Below are 23,499 nucleotides of genomic sequence, written 5' to 3'. Positions count from 1 at the left end.
GGAACTTGATTCAAATACATCTTTTGCCGAGCTTGCACGTTTCACTTTTCCCATCGCAAAGTCAAATCAGAAACGCATTTACTTTCATTAAGAACATTTTCTAAAAGTGTAAAAGCATTTATTGGGTAGGGGTAGGTGTAGGGAGGGCATTTATTGTCTCATTAAGGTGGCATCCTTTTAAGAATTTTAATAAATATAATAATTTACATTTTGTTATTATTGCATCCTATTAATGTACAACAATACTGAGATTAAAATAGCTTTGTATCTGTCAAAATAAAGTATAAATAGCTTCTAATTACTATTTACACATATTGCAAAGAACTGCTACTTTTACATGGTGTAAATAGAATATATCACTTCACTTAGTGAATCGCATCTACAGCTATTCACACAATAGCATGTATTGCTAAGAAAATTTGCTATTTTCACTTAGTAAACAGAATCTAGGGCAAATAGCCACCGCCTTAAATAAATACAGCCGTGATGAATAAGAAAATGCGTGTTATAGCCAGAGATATGTGATTCCTCTGCATTAAATCAATGTACAGCTGGCTAAATCTGATTGGAATGTTGTTCCAGAGTCAGCAAAGATGTTGATCTGGGATAATGCTGTACATGGTGAAATCATGTCCACCCTGTAATCTGGGTCTGTATAAAAGGTGTTTATTTAATTTGAAGCAGATTTAAGGGTGGCACACCCAAGGATCCGAGGAGAGAATGCATATTTAAATTATATGAGTAGGGGAGAGCAGGGCACAACCTAACGCGGGGTTAGTTGTAACACACGGTTAAAAAATGTCCACACATGCCAGCATGATGAAACTTTGTGTACTGGTTCCCATATCAACACTATATAGAGAAAATATGCGCCAAAATGTAAAAATCTTTGGAATATATCACTGAACATTTATTTTACCATAGCAAAAGTACATTTCTTAAATTTATTTTTCATCTCTGTTTTTGTGTTTATTTAAAATAAGACAGACCTGATGTTATTTTAATCTTATATCTGTTATTTAACAGTTGAGATCGTTGTGCAGATGGGGTGTAACATAATCCACTGGAGGTGGGGTTGAGAACCCAAGTGCAGTTATTTCAAACTAAACTCCAAACATAAATGTAAAACAAAGGCTTGGCAAAACAAAACAACTTGACTAAACTTGACTAGACTAGACTAGACTTGACACGAACAAACACTCACCAACCGTGGGTTACAACATTAATAACTGACAAAGACTATGGCAAACATGAGGACTTAAATACCATGCGGGCCATGGCGGTAGAGGCAGTTCAGGGGGCCATGGCGGTAGAGGCAGTTCAGGAGGCCATGGCAGTTGAGGCAGTTCAGGAGGCCATGGCGGTAGAGGCAGTTCAGGAGGCCATGGCGCTTGAGGCAGTTCAGGAGGCCATGGCGGTAGAGGCAGTTCAGGAGGCCATGGCGGTAGAGGCAGTTCAGGAGGCCATGGCGGTAGAGGCAGTTCAGGAGGCCATGGCGGTAGAGGCAGTTCAGGAGGCCATGGCGGTAGAGGCAGTTCAGGAGGCCATGGCGGTAGAGGCAGTTCAGGAGGCCATGTCGCTTGAGGCAGTTCAGGAGGCCATGGCGCTTGAGGCAGTTCAGGAGGCCATGGCGCTTGAGGCAATTCAGGAGGCCATGGCGGTAGAGGCAGTTCAGGAGGCCATGGCGGTAGAGGCAGTTCAGGAGGCCATGGCGCTTGAGGCAGTTCAGGAGGCCATGGCGGTAGAGGCAGTTCAGGAGGCCATGGCGGTAGAGGCAGTTCAGGAGGCCATGGCGGTAGAGGCAGTTCAGGAGGCCATGGCGGTAGAGGCAGTTCAGGAGGCCATGGCGGTAGAGGCAGTTCAGGGGGGCCATGGCGTTAGAGGCAGTTCAGGGGGGCCATGGCGGTAGAGGCAGTTCAGGGGGCCATGACGGTAGAGGCAGTTCAGGGGGCCATGACGGTAGAGGCAGTTCAGGGGGGCCATGGCGGTAGAGGCAGTTCAGGGAGCCCCTGTGGCGTGGCCTCGATGTGTGCAGTGTGTTTGTTATATTTTTTAATGATTGAAAAATTGCATTATTTTATTTGAAAAAGTTAATAATTGTATTTTTATATATCATTTTTTGTATTATTTTTATTATTATTAATGTATCAGATAACATTTTAAGCTGTCATTTGGTCATGTAACATTGTGCCCCTTACATGTTACAGAATGTACCCTACCCATGGGGCATGTTGTCACATTTCACTTCCATTCTTTCGGGGTAAATCAAGAAAAAAGTACACACTTTATTAATGAAACAAAGCTACGTAATTGTACTAGACATGTGTGACAAATGAATGTGGAAAAGAAAGTGGATTTACACAAACTGAGAAATTCAAAAAGCGTTAGGTTGTGCCCCACTCTCCTATATCATGTTCATATTTTTGCTAAGAGTGACAGAAGACAGGAATAGGAAAGGTTGCTTTTTGAAGTCCTTTATGGAATGGCTAACCTAACCTGCACATTTAGATAATAATCCAAATTTGTAAAAAATTAGAATGAGGTTAAGAACAAATCCATGTGTGTATGCACGTGTTGTGAATTAGTTGTCAGTTTCTCATGAGAAGGCATTTACCTTTTATAAACATACCTTAGAAAAGAAAAATATTACTTGTGTGCATCTTGAAACAACAGTGACACTGACATAGTGTAGTTTAAGCTATGTCAGTTTAAGTTGCTTTCAGTTTAAACAGCTCAAACATGCATTTAGTCTGGGACTAGATTAAGCCTTGTCTGTGAAAACAGGGGCTAATGTCTTATTCAAGCGTACTGTGTGTTACTATTTCAAGTGCTATATGGCATTGATCATGGAGATAATTAATTTAAATTAAGAATAGTAATTAGGAGAGGATTTACAGGCATGTCAAATCAGTTAAATCTAGTTGAAGGTTCTGAATCTACTTTGTCTGTGTACTCCAAACTCTGCAATCCACTGAAAATTGCCATTTACATGTCAATTTCACACATGCAGTTAGTCGCTTGTAAGCTGTCAGTGGTCCTGTCAGAGATGGCATCCCAGTGCTTAATTAGTGTTGTTTTCCTTTAAAATCTAAAAATATGAACTTTCTTCTCATGTTGCTATGATCGTTGCTAAGCCTCATGTGTATTCCTTCTCCAATAACAAGAGTACATAGCAAAGATTGTAGAGAGACAGTGTACTCAATGTATTTTTGAGGAGAAAAAAAAATGACTGTAATAAAATAGATCTGAAAAGTAGATCTTTGCAATCATAAATACATTTTATTTGGATCAAGCTATGAGATTTTCTTGATGCAGAGTTTCAAAGTTTGGGGCCATAAACTTTAAACATGCCAGAGGAGAGAACTACTGTTGTAGTGACTGACTGTGAAGTTTTATTTGTTTCTCCCACAACATCTATATGTTTTTTTTTTTTATTTATTTTTATTTATACAGCCATGTATATATAAATAACATGTGAAGGATATTGTTTGGTCTATATTTTACAGGGAAAAAAATGCAATAATCTTTCAACAAAGCACTTATGACAATAAGCAATATGACAAACAATATTATTACGACTTCAAAAGTGGAAAGTAGGAAATATCCCATAGCACTTGAAGGCAGCATTATACCTGTAAATTCTCAATATTTAATATCAGACAGGATAAAAAATATTATATAAAAAAAAATATTCCTGCATGTATTTTTTTTACTTGTTTTTTTTTTCTTTGAGTTTCTATCTATCACCTTAGAAGAAGAAAAAAGAATTATTAGATTGCATGTTGTGTTTAATTTTACAATGTAACAAAATATTTCTTCTGTTCATTGTATGAAGCTAACATCAGTTGGATTTATCTGGGCTCCAGCTGCTCTAAATCCCATAGAGTACTCAATAAGCACAGCCCCTCTTGAGCATTCACTCCTTTCTATTGCTTTCCCCAATTATTCCACAATCTATCTTCTCATTCCTTTGTCCTTTGCCCTCCACAGTGGGACGCCATCACGGAGATGGATGAGCAAAATCGGCCTATTCACACCTTCCAGGTGTGCCATGTAATGGAACCCAACCAGAACAACTGGCTCCGTACAAACTGGATACCCCGTCAGGCTGCACAGAAGATCTACGTGGAGCTTCGCTTCACTCTGCGGGACTGCAACAGCATCCCCTGGGTCTCAGGCACCTGTAAGGAGACTTTTAACCTCCTCTACTTTGAAACGGATGAGCCGCATGGTGCCAATGCTCATTTTCATCCTAATGAGTATGCTAAAATCGATACTATTGCCGCCGACGAGAGTTTCACGCAGACTGATCTGGGCGATCGTGTTCTGAGGCTGAATACCGAAGTGCGGGAAGTGGGACCCATAGCTCGTAAGGGTTTCTACTTGGCCTTCCAGGATGTGGGTGCATGTATCGCCCTGGTGTCTGTAAGAGTTTATTACAAAAAATGTCCGTCTACCCTGAGAAACCTTGCCGCCTTCCCCGACACTGTACCACGGGTGGATTCCTCTTCTTTGGTGGAGGTCAGGGGGGCGTGTGTTGAGAACGCAGAGGAACGTGACACACCCAAGCTGTACTGTGGCGCTGATGGTGATTGGCTGGTGCCGCTGGGCCGTTGCGTCTGCAGCATTGGCTATGAGGAAAGTGATGGTCTCTGTCTTGGTGAGTTCTAACACTAAATCCTGCTTTGTACTCTCTCTCTCTCTCTCTCTCTCTCTCTCTCTCTCTCTCTCTCTCTCTCTCTCTCTCTCTCTCTCTCTGCTGTAAGGTCAGCCAGTAATATACCAATACATACAATAAATATATGTACATTCAAAAGTTTGGGGTCGTAAGATTTTTAAATGTTTTTGACATTGAACAGTTAAACAAACATTTCCAAGTCAATATCTGCCTAGGAAATCGTCTAGTCTTAATCTGCATCGCTATTTGTACTCATTGTGAATACGCAGGCCACAAGAAGTAAATAGGTGTTTTTTTGGATCACTTTTACTCAGGACATGCTAGATGGCAACATAAGATTCCATTCATTATGCTAAGCTAAACTAGCGGCGCCCCTGCCAAACTAAAACAATGCATGCACTGAGACAGAAATGAATTTGCCCACATATCTAAATGTAGGAAAGAAGTTGAATAAGCCCTATTTCTAAAAACGGTGGAGTGTCCCTTTAAAACATTCTAATATCCTTATTTAGTGCTCATGTTAAAGGTGCACTATGCAACTGACCGAGTGTTGAGGAGCTGAGCACGGCCACTGGAGCGATTGTTACACAAACACACGGCTCGTGCGCACTGGGGCTTTTATTATGACGGGACGGGACACAGTCGCCGGGCGCCTGCACTATTTCCGCTTTTCCAGTCATGAGTATAAGGTAAAGCAGCTCTGTTTATCATATTAGATACATTTATGGTAAGTGTGTTTAAAATGATGTTATGACGTTACTCTGTTATTTATTTGTCATTTTTAACTGTTCAAAACAGAGCCTGCATGTCAGGAATTGTTTATTCTGTTGCACACTCTATAGGCCATCGACTAGTCTATGTCAAGCTTAAAGCGTCATGGCAGAGCATTAAAGTCAACTAGTTGATTAGTCGACTAGTCAGTGCAACCCCTAGTTCACACTGCTAAGAGAAAAGTGTGTCTGCCTAATAAAACCGAGGGTAGCGCAGATATGACGCAATTGACAGGCAACTCCCTCAAACGCTATGCTGACACGTCCTGGGTCCTTGGTTAAAATAGCAATTTTCTCACAATTTACAAATAGTTGAAAACATTTGGGATATTGTAGGTACTCAACTGAACAAAATATATAACACTGACCTAGTGGTTTTTGGATATTTTACTGCAAAAATACTTCATAGTGCACATTTAACAAACATATTTTTTTTTCCTTTGTGTATCCTTGATGAGAAAGTTTTAAAGAACAGAATTTATTTGAAATATAAATCTTTTGTCACTTTTCTTACTGACCCTAAACTTTAGAATGGTAGATATATGCATAAAATATTCAACCACAGGAATGTGTAATCCATCTGTTGTGTGAAAAAAAATGTCACCAAGCAGAAAAGTAAAGTTGACCCTGTCTGCAAACTGCATGGTGGACAAGTGCTTCCAGTGGAGCCTTATTGATTATAAAGGGACTGGTTCATTTTGACTTGTCTAGTAAGGATGTGGTGTAAATGTAGGTTGTCAATGGTTACCAAGCAACATAGCAACTTGTCACATTATTATAGAGTTCAACTGATGTGTGTTCACAGGTGTGCATATCTGCTTGCAACAGCTTTTAACATGACTCAGTCAGAATTGTAATGCTGTGTTGAGACTTTTGGTCTTAACCATGTTATTATAGCTTAATGCAAAGCTGCTGTTTTTGTACTGATGCCTGACTTTTTATACATTTGCTATAAACAATTTTACATTTTGGTCTGGGTCCATCAAGGTCAAATAAATTAATAATTGATTAAGTAAGCCTTCCATTGGATTATCCAAAAAAAAAAAGGTAAATGTTATATAACATTTCATTGGATTATCCAAATATATATATATGGTATATGTTATATAATATACAGTATAACACTTTAAAAAAAATACTGTATTCTATTTAAAATAAAACAAAACCAAAAAATAACCATGTTATAATCATAGTAGTTCTGGCCTTTGATTAGTTAAGTGTTTTTCCAAGACTGCTAATTTTAAGTATAACACCACTGAGACGTTTCAGTATTTTTCAGTCATCTTGTCTGTGTTGTCAGTGTTTAATTCATATGTGAGCTGTGATTTTGCCAGGAGCAAATGCAGTGTCTATATTCTCTGGCTTCAGATTCGCTTAGAAACAGGCAACACCGAGTGAAAACCGAAGTAATTAAAGAATAATTTCAGCCGGGAGGGAAAATTACTGTCACTCCATTCCACTCGCATATTGTATTCCAGTCTGAACGTTGCTTGCCAATGCGCACAGCTTGATACTTAACTTTTTGTTTGTTTGTTTGTAACTGGTGGAGAGCAAGTATAAGCACCAACAGGCCAGATTTTGTCTGAAATGGGTGCCACTCGATATCAGCTCCTGTAGTTGCATAAAAAGCAACATCAAAGTGACATTCAGCACAACAGCACTTGCTGGTAGGACATTTCTTACAGTTAACAAGGTATAAAATTACTCATACCTAAGATTTTGGTCACACCACCCACATCCACTTCGTTTTTGATTGACTGAGAAAAGCCCCATTCCTGACAGTAGATGAAAGTAGATGAGAGAATCCTGCTGTGATCCAGTGATGCAAGTACTTCTCCTGTATGGAAAGAGGAAGGGACAGCCATGATAGAGACATCAGTGACTGACCTGGTTCATGCATCCGCAGCCTGAGGGGAAGTTTTCTGTACATGTGAGAGAATAGGAGATGGCAGTGGCAGTCAGATGCATCATTACATTCTCCTCATTATCATACAGTAACTGAGCATTTCAACCATTCTCCAAGTGCTTTAAAGATTCTGTAGCGCGAGAGGCACTCTTTTTCAGTCTCTTTCTCAGGATTTGCTAGATGCACCAGATGAAGTATCACACTTAAGATAGCATGCTGTCTGCGATATGATTTAGACTTAGTGAGTACATCAAAAGCAATGCTCTGCTGTAACGGGGCCATTTAGTGTATCTCTACAAACTGCCTTCCCCCTTTTCCTGCCACCTCTGTCTCTTTTTTCCTTTTTGCACATTATCTAAGCAGATCACTCCTCAGATTAAGGCTGCAATCTCACTGGCACCTGTCAAAGCCCTAATCAAATCCCCAGCGTCAGGGCGGCTCCCGCTGCACATTGAATCCATAATCAGCTCTCCCCTGCCCATCAGAGACCAGTTGCTCAGCATGGTGTGTTTGTGCGTGTGCGAGTGTGTGTGTGTGTGTGTGTGTGTGTGTGTGTGTGTGTGTGTGTGTGTGTGTGTGTGTGTGTGTGTGTGTGTGTGTGTGTGTGTGTGTGTGTGTGTGTGTGTGTGTGTGTGTGTGTGTGTGTGTGTGTGTGTGTGTGTGTGTCAGGGACAGAAGCAGAAAAATAGAGAGACAGACTTTCAGTGTGCCGAATTCAATGAAAAACTTCTCAACTGTTGGTGAGTTTGATCTTTAGGGATCCAGCTGTGTCAGTTCCAGGTTGGCATTGCATGTTTAGTAATGTAATGTTTAGTAATAACCATTTCCGGGTGTTGTTAGGGATGCAATGATTTAACAATTTTGACAAATTCTGACAATTAAGCAATAGGTTTTTTTATTTTTATTTTTTAATACTGTGAAAGGTGCAGGGCCACAGTACCAATATTTTTGCAAAAGTTCATATGCAAAAAAAGGTCTAGTGTTAATTGTAAATCAGTGCATGAGGCACTGGGATTTTTTTCTCTTTCACTCAAAACTCCTGATCATGTGGATTCCTATAAAATGACCGGGATTCAAATTCAATATTTTGCCAACAAGCAGTACATGTGACCACTCCTTAACTGATAAATGGCTTGTATTAAAATTATATATTATTTTATGTAAATAAATTAAAAATAAAACCTTGATATCAGAAAAAAACATATTCGTATGTCGACATTAGTAAATACATTTTGAGATTTGGTAAAGATTAAATGTAATGCCATTCTTACTTTATTAGTGCTAAAAGAAGGCTTTAAATAAGCTCTAGAGGATGGAAATGTAGTCTAAATGTGGGGATATAAAAATGTAGCCATTATCGGGGCCAAGCGCAAAGAAGACAAGACATGCCAAAATGACTGGGAGTGTCAGATCAAGTGCAGCAATGAGCGGTTAAACACATTTTAAGATGATTTTAGGCAAAAAGGCTGAAAAATGTATTGTAGTCTTGATCGGACTTAAGCATTCGGACTTATCAAAGATATCGGCTAACAATTTTTAAGTGCTAAATGACTACTTTGCAGAAACCATGCGCCGAAACCTACACTCTAAAAAATGCTGGGTTAAAAACAACCCAAGTTGGGTTGAAAATGCACCGACCCAACAATTGAGTTGTTTTAACCCAATGGTTGAGTTGTTTTAACCCAGTGGTTGAGTTGTTTTAACCCAGTGGTTGGGTTAAATGTTGCTTAAGACAACCCAATTGCTGGGTAAGAACAACTCAACCATTGGGTTAAAACAACCCAATTGTTGGGTCGGTGCATTTTCAACCCAACTTGGGTTGTTTTTAACCCAGCATTTTTTAGAGTGTAGCAAGTCTGGTATCGTCGGACTCTGCAATGATTCAGGAGACAAAAAAAGTTACTCTCATGAAAATAAGTCAACCACACCAAAAGGTATAAGCATTTGGAAAAAAAAAAAAAAAAAATCCACTAGATACCAATGTTTCAAAACTTCTCCTACTGATCTGAAGATACGAAAAATGTATATTTTTGCTTATAACTTCTGAACCGTTTGTCCAATCATAAAAGTGGTCTCCTTAGATTTGGGACATCATGCTGAGTCAACTGGTCCGCCATTTTAGCTTTCAGCTATTTTAAATGATGTGCTAAAATGCTGTATTTTATGAACACATTAACCCACACTGAGTTTCGTAACAATCCGTTTATGTGTTCATAAAATACAGCATTTTAGCACATCATTTAAAATAGCCATATGATGTCCCGAATCTAAGGAGACCACTTTTATGATTAGACAAACGGTTCAGAAATTATAGCAAAAATATACATTTTTCATATCTCCAGATCAGTAGGCGGCACTGTGCCGAAATGCTGCAGGTCATTTCAGGTCATGTGTGTGATGACACGTACCAAGTATAAAGGATTGCAGAGATAGACCTTTACCTCTGTTTTGGCAAGAGCTATGTAAAATTTGTTCCCATGTTATCGAAAAAGATTTGACGAATCAACTTGAATTACATAACTTTTTGTCACCATGGCCTGATGATGATCTGGTTAAAGTTTCGTGCAAATCGGACGAACTGTCTAGGAAGAGTTCGCAAAAGTAGGTTTTTTTAGAAAATTCTAAATGGCTGAAAAATTTACATAACAGAATGCAATCGAATCGGCTTGAGGCAAGTAATCAAAGAAAAAAGAATTTTGTTTCTAGCCCTTAGGGTTTGAAAGTTAAATTATGGGACATCATAAGTTCACTTGTTCACTGTTTGCACACTTAGAATCCCAGCAGATGCAGTATATCATATCCTTGCATTGATGTATCTTAAATGATTTTTCCATTCTACTCATTTGACATTTGCCTGGAGAGACTGTCTGTTTCTGGACTAATGCTCTGAGGCACCTCCCACTGCTGTGGTGCTTTAGAATATCACTGCCCACTGCTAGCCTGTGTTTCAAAACAATATATGTGGCATTGATTAGATCAGTGTTGGATTATGGCAGTGTAGCTTATGGGTCAGCAGCCAAATATCTATTAAAGAAACTAGATGTGATTCAGGCACAGGCCTTAAGAGTGTGTAGTGGCGCTTTTAAAACTTCACCAATACCTGCACTGCAGGTAGAAATGGGAGAAATGCCATTAGCATTAAGAAGGAGGCAGCTGATGACAAATTACTGGGCTAATTTGCAGGGTCATAATGATTGCCACCCCACAAAAATAGTGTTGCAGGAGACATGGGAGAATGCAAGATATAATGGAGATAACTTAAGTAGAATAGGCAATGAGGTAGCAAGAGAATTAGGAGTATTTTATATGAAGATGAGCCCTACTGTAGTATATCCGATGGTGGCTCCATGGTTACTTGTTTGGCCTGATATTGACTGGTATTTGTTAGAATTAAAAAAGAAAGAAAATGATCAAATAGATTTGGCAAATGCATTTAAGTGCCATATAAATAAAGATTATAAAGAATTTGTACATGTGTATACAGATGGTTCTAAGAAACCCGAGACAGGAGTGACAGGGTATGCGGTGGCAATACCTGATAAAGGTATAGGTATTAATAGAAGAACATCAGATTTTTTAGGAGTATATACAGTGGAAATGGTGGCAGTATTAGTTGCGTTAAGGTGGGTGGAAAAAACAAGACAAGAAAGGGTTCTGATATGCTCCGATTCATCCTCAGTCCTTCAGAGTTTAAGGTCTTTTCACTCAAAAAGCCGTCAAGATGTATTATATGAAGTCCTTCAGTCAGTTACAAGGATTACAAATCAAGGAGGTCAGGTACAATTTATGTGGGTTCCAGCACATGTAGGGGTAAAAGGGAATGAGCAGGTGGATGAATTGGCAAAGAGAGCATTAAAAAAGGGAAAAATAGAAATGCAAATTAAAATAAGTAAAGCAGAGGTCAAAAGTATCATCTGGGAAAAAACTAACCAAATTTGGCAAGAAAGTTGGGACAAAGAGGAGACAGGAAGGCATTTATATCAAATTCAAAAGAGTGTAAAAATAACTAGGTTAGGTGGGGGGCACAGGAGAGAGGAAATAGTAATGACAAGGTTAAGGCTGGGGCATGGTGCTCTAAACAAAACACTGAAAATGATAGGAAAACACGAGTCAGGCATGTGTGAGTGGTGTCAGGAAGAGGAGTCAGTGGAACACATAATTATAAGATGTAGGAAGTATGAGGTACAGAGAGTGATAATGAGGAATAATTTGAGGGAATTAGGGGTGCAGGAGTTAACATTAAAAGGAGTGTTGAACAAAGGTGACAGAGCACAAGTTAGGATATTGTTAACTTTCTTAAGGGAAACTGGTTTGTTTCATAGGTTGTGAGGATAAAACAGGGAGATGGGAAAGTATGTTGGGTATGTATATATATATATATATATGTTTTTTTTTTTTTTTTTTTTTTTTTTTTTTTTTTTTTTTTTTTTTTTTTTTTTTTTTTATTTATTTCTTTTTTATGTGGAAACTAGATTGTAAACCTATTGTTTGATTCACACTCCGGAGCAGAAGGGGGCGGTAATGCACCAAAAGCTGGTTGCCAACCGCCGTTAAAAACAAAAAAGAAGAAGAAGAGCCTGTGTTTCACAGCTCTGCTAGCAGAGATTGGAGCTGTAAGGGTTTAAAAAGCTTGTCACGTTCTCTTTGTGTGTTCAACTTAAAAGCCTACAGATAAGTCTATCGTTCCATTGTACATTTCTAATCTCTTTAAGATTAGAGGAAGCATGTATTTTGTTTAAAAAAAATATTAAACTATTTAATTCTATCACTCATTAATGTACAGACAACTACAAGTAAGCTGTTTGTATGGTGTATTCATGAAGGGTTTGTGGTTTTGTGACTGTTTCAGGACTTTATCCTCTCTGGTAAAGTAATACAACAAACATTTCAACTTCTGCCTCAGCCTTCTGCCTTTTTTCTCAGGAATGTACACACAGCACCCCACATTGACAGAAAAACACAGAATTGTTGACATATTTGCAGATTTATTAAAAAATAAAACTGAAATATCACATGGTCCTAAGTATTCAGGACCATTTCTGTATTTAGTAGAAGCACCCTTTTGATCTAATACAGCCATGAGGTTTTTTTGGGGTAAGATGCAACAAGTTTTTCACACCTGGATTTGGGGATCCTTTGCCATTCCTCCTTGCAGATCCTCTCTAGTTCTGTCAGGTTGGATGGGAAACGTTGATGGACAGCCATTTTCGGGTGTCTCCAGAGATGCTTAATTGGGTTTAAGTCAGGGCTCTGGCTGGGCCTTTCAAGAATAGTCATGGAGCTGTTGTGAAGCCAGTCCATCGTTATTTTAGCTTTGTGCTTAGGGTCATTGTCTTGTTGGAAGGTGAACCTTTGGCCCAGTCTAAGGTCTTAAGCACTCTGAAGAAGGTTTTCGTCCAGGATATCCCTGTACTAGGCCGCATTTATCTTCCCCTCGAATGCAACCAGTCGTCCTGTCCCTGAAGCTGAAAAACACCCCCACAGCATGATGCTGCCACCACCATGCTTTACTGTTGGAACTGTATTGAACAGATGATGAGCAATGCCTGGTTTTCATATCGCTTAGAATTAAGGCCAAAAAGTTCTATCTTGGTCTCATCAGACCAGAGAAACTTATTTCTCACCATCTTTGAATACTTCAGGTGTTTGTTTGTTTTCTAGCAAACTCCATGCATGCTTTCATGTATCTTGCACTGAGGAGAGGCTTCGTCGGGCCACTCTGCCATAAAGCATCGACTGGTGGAGGGCTGCGGTGATGGTTGACTTTCTACAACTTTCCCCAATCTCCCGACTGTCTCTCTGGAGCTCAATCACAGTGATCTTTGGGTTCTTCTTTACCTCTCTCACCAAGGCTCTTCTCCACCGATAGCTCAGTTTGGCCGTACGGCCAGCTTTAAGGAAGAGTTCTGGTCATCCCAAACATCTTCCATTTAAGGATTATGGAGGCCACTGTGCTCTTAGGAACTTTAAGTGCAGGAGAAATGTTTTTGGAACCTTGGCTAGATCTGTGCCTTGCCACTCTTCTGTCTCTGAGCTCTTCAAAAAAATGTAATGGGGTCTGAATACTTTCCATAACCACTGTATATATTCAGTAGGGTTGGTCCGAATAAATTATTTTGAGCTTTGAAGCTTTGATAGTAATCAACATTGAATATTCGAAGCTTCGGAGGGAAGGGGCTGAACACATTCTTCTCTCTAATAAGGAATCTCAAGAAACGGCTCATTATACAGAGAACGGACATTATACTAGTAGTGATACAAAACACACAGGTCTATTATGTCCCAGTTTGGAAATATTATAGTAGTAAAAATAATTTTGTTAGTTAGAGAACAGATTAACGACAATTAAAAACTGAACGTGTCGCATGAGCTGAGTGAGAGGCGCTGCGCAAACTGCAGCATTAGTCGGATTTCATTCATCACAAGAGTGAGAAGCTAAATGACAAGAATCGCTCAAGATTCGGTTTCAAAGCAAAATGTAAAAGGCCCATTTAAGGCAGTTTGTCATTGTACTGTTTTGTTGTTGTGTTTTTCATTAAAAATAATAGGCTAACGAACCCACAATTCAAGTAACCCATCCCCGAATAGGCAAACCGACAGTAAACTGTGCGTCGCTGCAGTCGTTCCAGTGCCGCCCAGTGCACAAGCACTGTAATGTGATGGAAAGGGAACATTTTCTCACCGTCACATCCCTTAAGGGTAAAAAGGCTAATACATTTTGATTCTATTATTCTATTTTCCACAATATCAAACCAACACAGCTTAACCCAAATTGCAAGCTCAGGCATGTGCTTCTTCCATATCAGTTTGTGCATTCGTTTCAGGGAACACAAAGAAGCAAATATATTTAAGTAACAAGGTTTGATTCCTATTCAACTGCCCATCCTTTTAAAAACTGCTTATTGTAAAAGATTATTGTAAGATTATTGTTGTTCGTCAGATTTTATAATATAAACATGCAAGTGCAAATGAGAACCGTTTCAAGGGGGTTGCCGGATGTGCGTGAAAAAAAAAAATATATATATATATATATATATATATATATATATATATATATATTTGAATCCTAAATTATTCCCTGAAGAACCCCGAAATTGAATACCAACCCATCGAAAAAATATTTGAATATTCTGGTCCAGACCTAATATTCAGTGAGTGTAGTACTGTTGTCATCTAGATAATTATAATTATTGTGCATTTTATTTTTGTTGAAAAAATATTTATTCTTAATAATTGCATTTATTTCAATGTATGTATTAATTTATTTATTATGTATACATTTGAAGACTTCAGATTCAAAAGCCTCTAAGTCTGTCTGAAGGTGTTCTTTTTTTAAGTAAATGTAAAGGTTTTTTATTGTTTTTTATTTTTTTCAGGCTCCTATGTATTGTTTTCTACCTAAGTACCAGTACTTCTGAATGGGCTGAGGCTGGAATTTAGTGGGTTTGAAGTGAAAGTATTTTATGAACTTATACTATGTGAGGAGAACATTCACTCAGTATCATTATCTCGAGGTGGCTTTTAGATGCTTTTGCATCTGAACTCTTCATTTATTTATTTAAAATGTATTAAAGCATTAATTATTGGTAGTTTGATCAAATAATCAGTCATAAATAAATTGTAAGAGTTGATATTATTTTTGCATTGTATTGGTGGGTTCAGTATTCCTCAGTTCACTGGTTCTAAACATTTTTGACATCAAGACCTCCCTTTGTCCAAGGCAATGCTCCAAGACCCTGATATGTTGATAAGTTGATAAGTTGATACTTCTATTGTAATAATAATACAAATAATAAAATATGGTGTCAGTAATGTTGCATTTTTTTTGTATTGTTTGTATCATTTTAATTAAGATTATGATACCATAGCCACATTTACATCATTTTAAGACTTACTGGAGCACATAATGCATAAATGAATTGCACATTTGCATATTAGAACTTGTAAGAGTAAAAAATGTTAGCATGCAGTTCAAAACATTCCACCACATTGCCGCTAATGGTGAAGTACTTGCATGCATCATTAACACAATTCATTAATACATTGAGAACAAAAAAATCAACACATTTACAAATTTGCTAACAAATGTTTTAATGTGCATAGGTGTGCACAGTCATTAAGGTGTGTGACATACCTTGATCATGAGGTGTGGTTCTCTTTTTTCATTTTCCACCAGTAATTGTTGATTCCATTTAAAATGTCTTTTACACAGCCTGACATTTTTATTTTTATTTTTTGCTGTACAGATTTTGCATCTATACCAATCTGTCAGATTTTTCACATTAATCTCTACTCACTACTCGGGTTGTGCAATTATCCAAATTGTGTGTACACATATGTCTGGGAAATGTAATAACCGGCTTTTGGATTTATATATTTTGATATGGATGATGGAAAACACAAGCTGAGCTGATTTTAAGCCTGCAAAAGACATTTTGTCCTCAAAGCCTGTTGTTTACTTGGGCCTTGGAAAGAGTTTTCAGTCTTGATTCTAATCAGTGCTGACTGGAACCGGAAAGCAAGGCAAATATTGCTTTAACTGTATTGCATTAATACATTGGTATCCTATATCTTTATTCACACCTCTGATCATAAACACAAGGTTCCTTTGGCATATCTCTCATATTTTGTTTTGTTTCTTCCGCCAGGTGTTACCTACATGCACCAGTCTCTTTATCCATTATGTCAACACTTGTCTGCCGTTTACTCTCCTTCCCTGTCATGTTCTGATTCTCCACTGTGTTGCATCAATGATCTGTTCTGCCAGCTGTGAGGGATTGTTGGAAAGGTACATACTGAATGTGTGTGTTCTGACTAAGTTTACTTTGCCCCAGGACTGGAGGAGGCAAGACAGGGACATTGAACCAATCCAGTAATTGCCAGATAGCTTATTTAAATTCATCAGCAATGCATTAGCATCCCAACATTTCTCCTATTACCACATGTGGCAAAGGTAAACTAATGTGACCGATGACTTTTTAAGACATTTCAAATTGACATTTGACAAGAAATGCTTTTGCATCGACACAAAGACGTAAGCTTGAAGAAACACATTTGATCCTATCTTGAGCAGAAGAAACAAAAGCCATCAATCTCTCATTTCTTGTTTATTAGGATTCAGCAGTGCTCTGCTGCTCAAGTATGCCATGGTATACATAGAACAAACAAATGTAAGGATTTTTTCATTTGTGTCAACAGTCTCAACACAGTTATTCTTATATTTAATAATTGTTATGTTCTACATTTGAACACTTCAAATAAACCATCACAGTGAGTTGAGTTTACTTTTAAGGTAGGGTAGGTAAGAATTGGTTAAAAAAACTTTTTTTTTTCTAATTTATTTAAACGTTCTTTATATATCAATACATAATTAAAATGTAAGTACTCTAAAAAGGAAAGTATAAAATTTGAGTGTCTGTAGACCTCTCACGACTGTTTTAAAGATAGCTCATTATTTCCATTCATTCCACTTTCTTTCCAAAGCCACGCCCCCAAAATACATGAACGCGCCTCACCGACCGCTCAGCTGGAAGACGCATTATTTACCTGTAGTGACATAATGTCAGAATCACATGTAATAAAAAATCTAACTTTATCAGTATGAATATAAACAAATAAGATGTCTTTTAGTACTCACTATCAAGCTAGAATACAGATACACTGGTAAAGTTTAAAATATATTTTTGTTTAAAGCAACACTGGGTAACTTTTGCTCTCGGGTCCTCCTACAGTTGGGAAAAATAATGTCCTCAACTACTGTCGTAAACTCTGTCATCCTACAACAGGGGATGCCATCGCGCGTGTATTTGTTGACATGACAACCCTGATAGCCCAGAACTAGTAATGCGCGGGTCGTCTCATAACTCGCGGACCACGTATGTCTATTTAATGGTCGTGGGTGCGGGGCGGGTTGTAAAAATATATACAGTGATGCGGGGCGGGACAAATAATTTCATAAAAGCGGCCCGCGGGTTGGTGCAGCACTAACAGTTCCCCTGAACACTGCAGGACGAGTTCACATGCAGGTGTTCTTCTGGCGTCGCGTGTGAAATGTCTTCATCCCAGGTACAGTCAGTGGCATATGTTTCAGCATGTCATATGAATATAATTTCATGGGTTTTATTTTTTTCAAACGCCAAATAATCACGATGCTCACGTTTACAAGCCAGCATCATTATAGTAGTCTATTGGTTACCGTTTTACAGAATCTATATGATACTTCAATTCAATGTTTGAGTGGTAGGTAATCACCATAACAAGCATGACAGCATCGGTCGGGCACGCCTCCTTCAGCTCACGCCGACAAGCAAACGCTGGTCCAATGTTGATCCTTTTCCTCCCTTTAATCTGATCACTTTTTTTTTCCTCTTATTTCTTTCCTCCAACAAAACCTGTGCTGCTTCGGACATGACTATATTATCCGACAAACAAAGTTGGGCTTGCACGTCCGAATTTAAGGAAGTGTGGGTGTTGGTGGAAGTGACGTATATGCCATAAAGCAGTCGAATTTTGTAGTTCTTTTTGTTCTCGGGTTACTACCCGAAACCCGAAGAATAAAAGTACGATTAAAAACGATACAGACTCAAGCTATGGCAGACGTGTCATTTAACCTATTGTAAATAGATGTATCATCACAAGAGTCTTGAAAATATATTATGAAGTTTGAAAAGTTACCTAGTGCTGATTTAAAACGGGTAGCATTGATACATGTTTTCCATTTTTCCAATAACATCAGTTATACTTTGATGAAGATGAATTTCATGTAAGATTCGTAACATATACTGTGTTTTGCATGTAAGAGTTTCCATGATGAAAGCATTGTTGATTAGTAGTAGCTAAAGCTAACTTAGTTCTAAAAAAAGTTCCTGGATGCGGTGTACTAGCTTTTACACATGCATTTTGTTATCTAAAGTTAAATTTTGCGAAATTCAACACAACAGCAATCAACTTGAACTAAGCATATTGAGTATTTATCATCTCTACTAATGGCTATGTGTATAATATTGTAACTTTATGCTAAGTAATGTTATGCTATATTAGGCAGCTACAAGTGCTAGTGATACATGCTTCATGAAAACATAAACCGAAAAAAAATGTATAATCAAAATGAAAGATTACCTGTCCAGCAGAAATACAGCCAGCAAGGAGTCGTTTTTCAGGTCCCTCAGTTCTCGACATCGTTGGAAAGCCACACAGATATTTACTCACGTTTGATTTCTTTGTTTATCCAAAGACTTTTTGTGCATTGCCTTTACATGTAGGCCTACTGTCTTACTTTTTTTTTGCATTGTTTGACTTCGCTGACTGCAAAACCCGGCACCGTGCATTTTGAATGCTTTTGCTCTTTCTAGGGGTGCGCATATGTGTGGACAGTACCTGTAGCGAAAGCAGTGGTTGCCATGGTAGCAAGAGAGAGTGACAGTCGCCCAAGCCAATCATTTGTTTCGTCCCGAACGAAAATAATGAGCAGTGTTTATTGCAGATTAAAAAGTCTAGAGTCACTCGATTTTTATACTCTCTTTTTCAGAGTACTTACATTTTAATTATGTATTGACATAGAAAAAAGTTTAAACAAATTTGGACAAAAGTGTTTTAGATCATTCTTACCTACCCTACCTTTAACTTATGGTAAGGTTTGTTTTCAATGTACACATGTATGCATGTTTATTTGGACATTGCCAGATTCAAAATGTTCAGTTAAGACCTACTAAAAATGACCAAAAAAAGTTTAATAATTATTTCATAAAACTAATTAAAGACTGCTTTTCATAATATTGTTTCAAAGCAGCTTTACAGAAAATGCAAGTGTCTACATTACAGTTTAGAGGGATCTGTTAGGTAACTGTGTCCTAGTAATGTATTTCAGAAATGCACATATACAAATCATGCAGTTATCTAACATCATGCATTCATTTCAGAAAGAAACAATGAGCTCGTTGTAATCATTACAAGTTGCGAACATGATGATTACAATGTATAGAAAGTTTTGCATTGGTGCATGTTTATTCAGAATTTGCGTCAACTGAAGTCCTCGCAGGAGTTGGAGTGATATCTTCACCGGTGCTGTAAAAAGGAATTGTTGAATCTACTAAAGAAAAACTTGTAAAATTAACTGATTTTGGAAAATGTGTTGATTTAACTTAAATATACTGAGATTGTGAACTTTTAGGTGGATGCAATAGCTAAACTAAGCAAGTTTAGTACATTGTACTTAAGAATGTTGAGTGTGTTGTACTAAATGCTTGTTGGGGCATCTGAAGTCTTCATAAGAGGCTGGATCTAAACTGGAGCAGGCTTAACCGTTATTAACATTGGGATGGGCATCCTGAGATAAAACAGAAAAGCAAATGGAAAACAAAAAGCATAACTTTTCAAGCAAAGATAATCATGTGCATTTGATCTGATATAACTTGAGTATAAGTTTATGAGATGTATTATGTGAATGCTTGGCTAAAGAGGTGTGCCTTATAGGTTTACTTCGACACTGCGTCAGTATCTGAAGCTATGTGGGCACCCTCTGGTGTGTCATGTGTCATAGGGCTAGCTACCTTTTAAGGACATTCTTTATAGATAGATTTTTGTTCTTTTCTCATCACATTCAGCTACTCCCTCTTCACAGATACGATGGTGTTCCATAAGTGTGTTTTGTAACCTCATTTTATAATGATCGAGGACACACAGAATAGGGCAACTGATTTAGTGCTTTGTGCTACAAAGCACATGGCTAGTGCTATTTGTTGTTTAATAGCAGGTTTGGTTGCAACCAAACACCATTTCTGGCTGAATTTAATGTACATCCATGAAAGAGAACCTTTCTGCTAGATCCTCTGCTTTTGCAGTCTGGGCTTTTTGCAACGCACTAAAAGCAATCAATTTCACAAACTGCAAAGCTTAGTTGCCTTTCTCCCCCTTCAGCAAGTTCTACGGCTTGTTGCGATTCAAACGTTCAGGGGTTTTTTTTTCCAACTTTGTCTCACTCTTGTCTTCAGGCTACATGATACTCGTCTAGGTGTATGTGTTTGTGCTGCTCTAAAGACAATGATTAGAACTCCCATTCATCACGTAAGGCTCTCTGCATCTGCTCAAACCATATATTTTCCAAATTAGATGCTCCCTGCTGCTTTGTTGTTTCAGGGCTCAGTGTCAGAAGGTCTGTCACAAAATAATTCTATACCCATGTCATGCACTGCTCAGAGATGTGCCCTTAGGCGGTCACATCTCATGGTGGTGTAGAGGGTCGCGTGACTCTGTGCAGAGTTTGATGCACCTTGAGGCACCTGACTTTGCAGTATATCAAACTGGATTCTGAAAAGCACATAGCGGGGGTCCATCCAGTTTTGGCATTGTCTGGTTAATTTCATTGGAGCGCTTATCATGCTAGTTGGTGGTCAGGGAGTTCCCATTTTAAGTCAGGAAATATGCTTCCTTCTAGGAAAAGGAGCTATAGAAGTGGACCCTCCTTCCCAGAGCGAATTGAAATTTTAGAGGTAGTATTAACTGGTGCTGAAAAAGGAAGGAGGGTTGCGTTCTATCTCAAACTCGGCACTCTCGAGATGTTGTTGCAGTTTCGAGATGTTGACACTTAAACTTGTACAGAGACTAGTGGATGGGTGGATGCATACTTTCAGATTCAGATTCACAGACACAAGGGAGTTTATCATGTTATATTGGAAGTCCTTCCTTTCTGCCTAGTGATGAATTACTTCTTCATGTTGTCTTGAGGATGGACAATATGTCTGTGGACTCTGAACCACAGAGGAGGGATGCGTACTTGCCGTTGGAGAGATGCAGTCTAGTGCGGTGCGTTCAAAACAAGAATTTGTTCCTAAGAGCAGTTAATTTCCAAGGAAGTAAAGTGGACCATCTTTGGGGACATGGGCTGAGGCCCTGGGAGTTGGGGTTGCACCCTCAGGTTGTCAACCTAAATAAAAGGTTTGGCAGAGCAGAGCTGGTCTCCCTCAGCACCTCTGGGAATAAATCTGCATACCTTTCCACTAGTGTGCTTACCTCTGGTTGTTCTGTGGAGGGTTTGGAAGGACAAGGTCCATATTTTCTTAAAGGTGCCATTTTTCCCATATCATGTGTGGTTTTCAGATCTGGTCTCTCTTCTGGAGAAACCTTAATGGACAAACTTTGTTTTGGCAGACCAGCTATTGCTGCTGAACATGTTCTCTTCCAAAAACATTTTCCAGAGGCTTTATCAGAGCCCTCTGAGCCGCTAGAGTCAGCCTTTGACTCTCAAGAGGTTTCTCTTGCTGGCCCTTACATCTCTGAAAAGAGTTAGGAAATTGAGGCTTTGTCATTGAGCCCTACCTGTTTGCATTTTGCTCGTACTTGGTTGTACTTCCAATGTGGTTTCTTTGTTACTCAGTCACTCACAGACTGTTGTATTGCAGTCTTTCTGCCTCCCTTTAAAGGGATAGTTCACCTAACAAAAACCCATTAGTTCACTTCAGAAAGCCTATATGTACCCCCCGGAGCTGTGTGGATAACTTTTATAATGGATGGATAAAATGCGCTTAAAATTTTGGGTTGCCATTTTCTACCATTATAATGTTTGGAAGAGCCAGGGCATTGATGCACTGATTATATTCTTCTGAAAGAAGAATGTTATATACACCTATAAGATGGCTTTAGGGTGAGTGAATCATGTGGTAATTTAGTCCTTTAATTTGCAGGAGAAATAGAGTTTGCATAGACGTGTTAACGTTTTGAGGATTTGCATTACCGTACAACCCAGCAGCATAAATCTGATCAGTTGTTTGTCTGCTTCTTTGGCAAAGGTTTTGCTCCTATGAAGCAGAGGATGTCACATTGAGTGAGGAATACTATATCCAAGGCTTATGAGCTACATCGCCTGACTTTGCCTTTAAGCATTTATACACAGTCTACAAGAAATGTTGCATCTTCAAAAGTTTGGCCAAAGGAGTATCATTTGAAGACATCTGTGTGGCAGCAGGCTGGGACTCTCTGTACACTTGTATCAATATTTTTATCTTGAAGTTGACTTGCCAGGTTTTATCTGTTTGAACTGATGTTCGTTAGTCTGTTCAAGTTTGTTCACACATGCTGATGAACTGGCAGATATGGCATGATGTATAGTGTGTTCCCATAGCATCATAGCATCCCATAGCATCTACTGACACAGTGTCAAAATAAACCAATCAAAGGGAACTTCTCAGTTACATATGAACCCTTGGACCTTATAAGGCTTTGCCTTAATTTGTGGTGCTAGCAGTAGCTAGCGTGTAGCGTGATTCTACACAAACTTCACACAATTCTTACACATAGTTCCCACAGCTGTTGACATAAGGTCTTTGTCCCTACTAGGAGAATAAAGTTTACACATAACAGAGGGAATTTATTTATTTATTTATTTTTACTTTTTTGATTGATTATGTTGTACTTTTTTATTTTTATTTGTATTTAATGTTAATAACTAGAAATACCATCTCACAATTCTGAGTTTAAACTGATGTAAACTGAGACCATTCCGAATGCTGGAACATCCACCAAATGGCATCTCTATATGCTTGGAAGTGGCATTCCTTTCTAGTTCAGACAAGACAGAGTGGATCCAGTTCCCTGCCTAGTTGGTCCAGTGCTGGAATTACTGCATGCCGGAGCGTTTTACTGCTGGAGCATAGTTTAGGCTTAACGCATACATTGCAGATATATGGACATATATGTGTCCTTGACGTCACGCACAGGATTCCGATAAGCCTTTCTGAAGTGTAAAGTAGAGATGAGTTGGCTGTTGCCATCTTGTGAACGCGTCATTGCAGATCACTCCCGGATAACAGAAAATGGGCAAAGAGGTGGGATGTGGGTGGAGCTTAGGTGACGCAATGACTATAGATATTCAAACATTGAATGAAAACTAAACCAGCTCATATAATATTTAGTTGGAATAAGAAAAGAAAAGTCCTTCACTTAGTTAAGGCCCAATGTTTTACTGTACGAGATTTCTGAAGAGTGCCATTGAACAGAACAATACATTCGACTGTTTGGAAAGATTTCAATCCATTTGTTTTCAATATGGACTTCACAATTGTTGTGTTCCAGTTAAGTTGCAGTTATAACTGGCCCCATTTCTGCATCTCAGCACGCAGCTACTAGCTAATTACAGTCATTTGTTAGTTTCA

The 23,499-nt window shown here is 38.6% G+C and overlaps 1 protein-coding gene across 3 annotated transcripts in view; it reads left to right on the top strand.

Annotated features, from left to right (window-relative positions):
* Positions 1–23,499, top strand: part of epha6 (eph receptor A6) — a 174,353-nt gene that overhangs the window by 42,892 nt on the left and 107,962 nt on the right. For all 3 annotated transcript variants that reach the window (XR_010904743.1, XM_067441397.1, XM_067441398.1), the window contains exon 3: positions 3,991–4,660. Coding sequence is in view for 2 of the 3 variants with exons in the window: in XM_067441397.1 (XP_067297498.1) it covers positions 3,991–4,660 (670 nt within the window). In the remaining variant the exon portion in view is untranslated. The remainder of the gene's footprint in view (positions 1–3,990; positions 4,661–23,499) is intronic.

The sequence above is a fragment of the Pseudorasbora parva genome, chromosome 4 (genome assembly GCF_024679245.1).
Source record: "Pseudorasbora parva isolate DD20220531a chromosome 4, ASM2467924v1, whole genome shotgun sequence".
NCBI lineage: Eukaryota > Metazoa > Chordata > Actinopteri > Cypriniformes > Gobionidae > Pseudorasbora > Pseudorasbora parva.
Note: the sequence above shows the minus strand (reverse complement) of the source record. Positions and strands in the feature narration are given on the sequence as shown.